At 33.8% G+C, this 8102-nt stretch overlaps 1 protein-coding gene across 1 annotated transcript in view; it reads right to left on the bottom strand.

Moving 5' to 3' along the window:
- Positions 1 to 983: 983 nt before the first annotated feature.
- Positions 984 to 8102, bottom strand: part of LOC104500171 (UDP-glucose:glycoprotein glucosyltransferase 2-like) — a gene marked incomplete at both ends in the record, with an annotated part of 60867 nt that continues 53748 nt past the window's right edge. The window contains 5 exons of the mRNA XM_010143776.1: positions 984 to 1086; positions 2840 to 2935; positions 4452 to 4579; positions 6014 to 6145; positions 7496 to 7702. Coding sequence (XP_010142078.1) covers positions 984 to 1086; positions 2840 to 2935; positions 4452 to 4579; positions 6014 to 6145; positions 7496 to 7702 — 666 coding nt within the window. The remainder of the gene's footprint in view (positions 1087 to 2839; positions 2936 to 4451; positions 4580 to 6013; positions 6146 to 7495; positions 7703 to 8102) is intronic.

Below are 8102 nucleotides of genomic sequence, written 5' to 3'. Positions count from 1 at the left end.
CAAAATGAAAAATTTTCATTTGGTAATAGCAAGCTTTCATTTTAATTGAGAATGGTGAAATGAAAGATCTGGTTCTAGAGAAATGCTAGTATTTCAGAATCATGAAATACCAGAAATTTTCAAATATTTTACTTTGCCTCACTATTATATATGAAGAGCAAATGGATGCTTCAACATTTGATATATAAAACATAAAAAGCTATGAAAATGGGAGGGGAAAAAGCAATATAAGAATTTATGAAACTTTCATAATTACTGCAGAGAAAAAGATAAAAACAGGATGCAGCAAAAATCAAGTTACAGGCTTCAAAATTGTAACAGACCGTAAAGACAAGACAAAATTTACATTTTTATGGGAAACTATAAAGGAACCTGAGGTAGAGTGATATTCTGCAGAAAGTGAAAAAAAGAAAATCATTTTAGGAGCTATTTTAGGACAGTTTCTCTTTAGATGATCAATAGCTACAGACAATGGAAGACTTCTAGATATACTTGGTAGCATTAATCAGCTGAGAAATACTCTTCCAAGAGCTGAAAGGTTTATAGTCCAATCTTCTTATGATGATATTACGGGTCAGGTTTAGACCACCTCATTTAGGTACCTTGGAAAACTAAGGTTATTTGGTTTAATGGAAGGAAGCATATGCCTTTTAAGATTTGGAGATGGGAGAGATCCTTTCCCTCTATATTACAGAGACAATCTCCTCCTTTTCTCCTATTGACTATAAAGAGTATTTATGGACTCACTTTTAAGAGGACTGGTTCATAAGACATCTGAATATTAATTGCAAATAAGGTACTTCAGTGATGGATTAGATCATCCCCAGTGTTTCAATATGAATTTAAATAACTTAATATGTATTTTTAGAAAACATGCCTATATTTTGTTTACCACTTTCATAGACTGTACATGGAAATTAGAAAAAGTTTAGTAAAAATTAAACTACAAATATGCAAAGTAAGAGAAATGACCATCATCTCACAATCAATAAATGAGCCATCTTCTGTGCTTCTCTTGTCAATGGATCCACAATAGCAAAAACATCATAGAATGGTTCATTCTGTTGTGGATCTACTTTTACCACGCTGTTAAAAATAAAAGAAAAAAAATGAGTAAGTGATGTGAAAACTCTAAACTGAATTTCTGGAAACAACGAACATTTTTAGGCACTAATTTTTAATATCAGAGGCACTTTAGATTCTACTGTTTATGAAGATGTTTCCCTCTTTTCAAGCAGTAATCATTATTGCTCCCTGTGATGTCATTAGGAAAGCTAAACGTGAACAGCAATTAAAAATTTAGCATTAATCTGCATAGTACCATACTGGTTATTGATTAAATACACACTCCATTACAAAATTAATAAAAGGAAAACACATAGCAAAATTTTAAAACTGGCCTTTTTGTCACCGGTCTACAGTTTCTTTCACCGATGTCTAGAATCATCAGATTTGATAAGTGCCAGTGATGACACAATTTAATAAAAAACAAACAAAAAACAGTGGGAAACATGGCAACTGAGAAGTCGAAACTTTAGGATAGATTAGTTTTATACATTCCAGAAAGTAATTTAGTTTGATAAACTTGATTAGACTAAGTCAAGGAGATCCTAGTTAACGTACTCTGGATCTAGAGGAAGGAAATGTTGGTAAACCTCACTTAAAAAAAAAAAAAAAAAAAAATCACATGCTGTAAATTCACAACATGGACTATCTGCATTTGTTTTCCACAAAAAAAAAAATATACCTAGAAATGTGAGCACTGTTAATGAGTCAAACTGCTTCCAATAACTCCGGAAAAGGTGTTAGCCACTTCAAACACACTACTACTGATTTCGCTCCTTGTATTTTCGAGAACAGGGCTAGCCCATCAGCACAACGTGCTAGAGCACCTTTACTAATAAAAACAAGAAGGGCTTTGGAAATAGCATTAAAAAAATATTTATTTTGATCATGGTTCTTGTGTTATCATATGTCCTTTTAAAAAATCCACCTGTCTGCTCCAGAGAGCTTGCCTCAGCTAAGCTTAAATTAAAACCAGCTACCATTACAAAGAGAACAGGATGCACCCATGATTTTAGGTCTCATTCTTTAACATCGACAACACAACAAAAGACAACATTTAGAGCATACTCACTTTCTAAATCTAGGATCAGAAACACAAGGAGCCAACATACAAGGAAGTATACTAATTACACTAACATGAGCTTGCCAAGTGAAAATCTTTTAGCTGATGTCAGTCTGTTCCAGTTTTCATAAGGCATTAGGTGCCAATGCGCCCTATTAATTGGCATTTGAATGTAATCTAGTATTATTAGTGGTGTATTTAGCTGTGGTCAAGATTGTGGTCAAGAATTTAGCTGGTCAAGAACGACATGGCTAAACCACACACTGTTACACAGGTATAAGCACGTGTCTATCAGCCTTGACAATAGTACTCAAGAGATCCACAAACAGAAGTTGTTGTGGCAGTTTCCCGCATTAATGAAAACTAATGGGGGCTTCTTTTAGTTCTAATCTGTGATTCTACTTCTAACAAGTGTATGGATTTTCTAACTCCAAATCATCACTTCTATCTGAACCAATTGTAATCACTCTTTTCTCAGCAAAGTATAAAGTTGGAAAATCATTAGGTATTACCAAATAATTTATTAAGAACACGGTAAAGATGCATCACGCTAAGGCAGATGAACATGTTGTTTATACAACACAGAATCAACAGCTTCTTTTAAAACTGGAATGCTTACTCAAGTTTCCAAAGACTTTATGTAGTCATCAGTACATTCTAATTTTAATATAGAAGTACTGTAAGTGCATTATCATGACAGACAGAACTTACCTGTGCTGTTCTTTGAGTAATTCAGCATCTTGTCTCATCTCAGTTTTAGGCAAAGACGACAGCAGGGCATCTATTTTCATAATCAAGTCACTGCCACTATATTAAATAAGCCACATATAATTTGGTTTTCATTAGAAAAGGAATAAAACGTATTTCATATTTCAATACATGTCTGTCTGTATAAGGGATACTTAAAAAGCCCACATCCCAATCCTGGACTCTTTAAGTGAGTACCATCTTGAGATTTGCAGCTTTGACAAAGCCCAAGAACCACTACTGCTGCCTTAGAGCAGTGAACTGTATGCTTCTTAGAATTAACTGATGCAGAATTAGCAGAATTATCATTCAGTCACACAGTTTGCATGGTACCATCTGCTAACCTTTATAGCTCTTTAGTCTTTTTTTTTTTTTTTGCCATTTTTCCCCTCTGCGACATCTACAAACAGACATAAATGAACAAATTAAGTGGCCACATCTTTTATTTTTTTATTTCTTACTGGAATTTCCTTAGAAATCTTAGTAGTTCTGCTTTGGTGTCACTAAGTCTCAATACTTAATTAAATATGTTTTGCCTCTCACTACGTAACTCCTTGATATTTCTACCTCTTGTTTTTCTTTTTCTGGCAGTTATTCCTTCAGTTGTGTCAGTCCTTCCAGACAACAGAACTGAACACAGAAAGTCAATAGATCGTGTAAAAATAATATAATTTTGCTCTCCTCTTTGTACATATCTGGCTCCTTAGATTAAAAGCTGACAAGAACTCATCTTCAATTAACAGATATGTGAATGTTGTCTAGGAGCACCACATTTGCCCGTGTCACTACAGGATCCTTTTCTAACCATTCCCAAAGACAATGCACTTTCTTACTTCAAATATAAATTCTCAGGTATTACTGTGGCTTTAAGATGCACTGGATTTTATCAAGCATACTATTATTTTTTATAATCACCCTTAAGTAAACAAAAGCTGGGAGGAATTGTTTACAGTTAGCTCTACTTGTCCCTTGGTTGAATGTACAGTGAAAGCAGACAAAGTATTTGGAAAATTTAGTAGAGCTGCACACATGTTATGAGGCAAGTTGGATTCTACGGACACGCAGTGATCTCTTATGCCTTGGACTCATCACATATGACCCATAACAGTGAGGTACCAAAGACGCTGCCAGCAGCAGGGTAAGCGACACATGCAGTTGAAATCCAGCATATGCATTTTATATACACAGTGGAAAACTATGTTAAATAGCATAATTAGTCAAGCATGAAGATAACACAAAATTTAGCATTTGTGCCATTTCTTCCAGAAAAGAGGGCAAGGGCTTGAGTAGGGAAGTACGCTAAGCCTGTCAGGGAAATGCTAAAAGGGAAATGAGGGACAGTTAAACCTGTCTATGCAGAAGTACTCAGATACTTAGAAAGAGGACAGAAAGTATACAGGACTCAAACAAACACTTTAAGTACATGTAGAGTGTATATATATGAGTATATAGTATGAAGAGTACTGTGACTATATATTTCTATGTTTCTTCCTATTTCCCATGCAAAAGGACTATTAATTTGTCACAGGCAATAAAAAAGTATGCCATAAAGCCTCAAAATGCAAAAGAATTTTACCTTTTACTACTGTTTCCCATCTCTTTGACAATAGCTTTAATCTTCTCTGCTGAGGTACTGTATGTTATTTTTTCCAGCAAATTAAAATCTTCTGCATAGAATTCATTTTCACCTAAAGGACCCAGTACCTTAGATAAATAAAAAATGTTACTAAGTGTAGAATGTCCCAATAACGTTTCTTCCGTAAGAAAAAATATACTAATATTTTAAATGAATGCACAATGTTCAATATGCAACTCCCAGTCCTACATATATATCAATATTATTAACTATAGAGTACTAACCATAGCAACAGTTGTATAATTACAGTTAATTCTCAATCACAAAGAACAGCTGCAATGGAAATATCCATGAAAATGAAATTATATGACCAAATTTCACTTTTGTATTTTTTATTAATATTAATGATGCATGATATAGAGAAAACCATAGTGGGATTATGAAATACCATGCTATTTCTGTAGAAGTCATAATTAGAAAAAAAAAAATTTGCTCATAAACCCAAAACTTCCATGCTGAAATAGTAAGGATAGAAATGAAGGATATCCCATGTCTTTTTAAAAAGTAATCTTTTAAAGTGAAAATATCCTTTTTCAGATAGATTAATATACATTATTAAATTTATCCAAGTATTTTTCAGAAATTTATTTCCTCAAAATTTAAAATATGACATTATTTGAGCTTTTTTAGGCATGGAAAACAGTAACAACCATTTATAAAATAATTGCATATGCAGTTAGGGGAGGTGGGTGTTTGGCACAAAAAAGCAAACACAATTCCTTTGAACTGCAACAACAAAAACGCTTCCTTTTCCTGGATTCGTTAGTTGTATCTCAGAATCCATTTAGGATGCACAAGAGTAACGAAGGACACAATTTTAAGAGAGTTTCTAGCAATGAGATGCCAGCATAGTATCTCTATTTCTTTCTAATCATGGAACAATAAATAGAAAAGAGTTAACTAAAGATTAGTTTGTACAGATTTTATTTGTCATTTAAGGTCTTGACCTGTTTTTGCTGGTATAGAATCATAGCCCAGCTGTGGTCTGCAAGCTGTTAGCAGTTTCCAGCGTCCACTGCAGCTGACTCACAAGGCTGGCTCACAGGTTTATCCCATACCATAAACATCACATTCATTATAAAGGGGCAACTTCGGGGGTTTAGGACTTGAAATACTACCCTAGTCAATGTAATTTATTTATTATATATGCAGTAGTTTTTGCAATCCCAAATGTGTAAAATACAAGTAACTTCAGGTTCAAAATTTCCTCTTAAATATCATTAATAATACATCAAGTATTAACCTATTTAGAGAATTTTGTCAAATTAACTCTTAAATAGCTGTGGGAATGTCATATATACACAGTAGCTTCAATGGAATGGAACAAATAAATTATGTGTAAAACAAAATACAAAACAAGGCAAACATTCATACTATTCTCTAGCAATAGGCTGAATAAGTGGGAAATCAAGACAATACAATTTTTTTAGCCTGAAACTGAAGTTACAGGGAGTACCAAATACCTTCAAAAAGACAGAGCGACTACTTAATTTCTTGCTTACCCTGCCATTGCTCATAACAGCCATTTGCCCCGGAAGCAGCTTAAGAACCTCCTGGCAGAACATCTGGTGGGTTTTAATTAAGTCCAGTCCCAAAGTGTTGTACTTCTTCTCAAAAGTATCATCATCCATTCCCTGAAGCAAAGGTAAAGCATGAGATGGTGAAATGAATCCGCAAAAATACATTTTGTAACAGCTGAGGTAATCAAAGATTTTCCTCAAGTGATGAGGTAACCAGAAATCAAAATAAAACAAACACCTCAGCTTCAGTGGAAGTACTTGGCTGTTGGTGTGGAGCCACAGTCTCCCAACTAGCTAGTAGGCAGTTGTTGCCTTGGGCAACTGTGAATAACCACGAGAGGAAAGCTGAGCCTGAGGTTAAACACTTTTTCCACAATCCAGCACACAGCTGCATGAAAAACAATAATCTCTACTGACAACTGAACCGTATTCTCACTTTTAGAAAAAAGATATTAAAACCATAATACTCTAAAAATCTAACAGTCATTTTAATGTGGTCATTGGATACAGCTTTAGCATGTTTTGAGGAAGCCAACATCATCCAGTAAGACATAACAGAAGTGAGGGGAAAAATGCTGGAAACTTTGCTGTGCTTACAATGGCACTGTGCCTCACCTGTCAAAATTATCCTACTATATTAAACTCTACTGATAGGTATTTCTTCATGAGAAACATACAGATGAAATAGATTCATTTGGATACAGTTAATATAACAAAATTAATTAGTAACATGCTTAATTAGCTACCTTTATGTCTTTCAAACTTTATTACACAATGAAATAAGATCATGACCCAAATCAACTAAATAATTTTCCAGTGTGGTGCCAGAGACCTCTCTCAGTCTTCAAACCTTCCTATTTAAAAATACTACAATTTACAGCTCTTTGTGAAACAAAACCTGTAGTTTGCAAATGTTATTTGATAACTCAGCTCTACTCTTTGGTTTGACCTTTGAAATCAGCAACATTTGTATTTTAAACCAGTGAATTTTCACAGAAACACACCAGAAAATATTGGACAGAAGTATACAATGCTCATTAACCTCAATCACTTCAGTCTGTGCCTGTTACTGCTCACCACCATAACATCAAGGTAAAAACAATTACTTCTGAAGTCTTATTTCTTGACAAACATTAGTTCTGTAATATTAAGAAAGACCTGTAAAAAACCCCAAACAACCAGCAATTAAAAATTCAACTATTTTGGTCTCAATGATCCAGTATCTGTATTTTTCAGTATTCTTGTACTTTCTTTAAATTCTATTCCTATGCTCTATATCCTTACAATAATTCTATTCTTCCATCAGACGGAAGTTGTCAAAAATGCAAATGTGCTTGAGCAGAAACTGTACGTGGGTTATAAACTTCATAGCACTTGGCCGAACTGCTACTCTTAACCACCTCTCCTTAAAATAAAATACATGTAAAATGAAAAAGAAAGTAGCCTAATTTAGCTTGCACTCACTGGGATGAGGAATTTAGCAATTTTAGTTCCAGCAGCAAGGGATTTTGCTGTCTCTTCCTTACTGAGTTTACTTAGGAAACTTTTTATGTTGCTGTTGTTTTGGGTTAGAAAAGCAGTCAAAATTCCTCTTGCAATGGCTGTGTTATCTTCCTTTATTTTTGATGAAGGATTGTTCAAAATCCCAATTCGTGTATGACTGCTTCTTTTCTGCAAAGACAAATACACAATAATACACAATTTTACAGTTCCATCTGCTGTTACGTAATGTATTCATACCTATTATAATTCTATGAAATGCCCTTAAGTAATTTTTTGCAGCTATTTGTCTTTAGAAAATATACATCAATGCCAAATTCAGAACTTAAACTAGGACTGAGGATGTTATTAGTAAGGACTTACCTATTCTGTAATACATATTTTAAATAGAAGATTTTTAAAAATAGAACAATTGCTTTTGAGCAGTTTGCAGAAGTGTATTTTTAACAAAGAACATACACAAGTGTTCATTTACAGACTTTAGAACTGTTTTTGTAGATGTTTTTCTGTTTTTCAGAAACTATCAGACTAAGCATAAGAAAAATACATGAAGATATATCCTCTCATCACT

The sequence above is a fragment of the Buceros rhinoceros genome, unplaced genomic scaffold, assembly GCF_000710305.1.
Source record: "Buceros rhinoceros silvestris isolate BGI_N320 unplaced genomic scaffold, ASM71030v1 scaffold12859, whole genome shotgun sequence".
Taxonomy (NCBI): domain Eukaryota; kingdom Metazoa; phylum Chordata; class Aves; order Bucerotiformes; family Bucerotidae; genus Buceros; species Buceros rhinoceros.
Note: the sequence above shows the minus strand (reverse complement) of the source record. Positions and strands in the feature narration are given on the sequence as shown.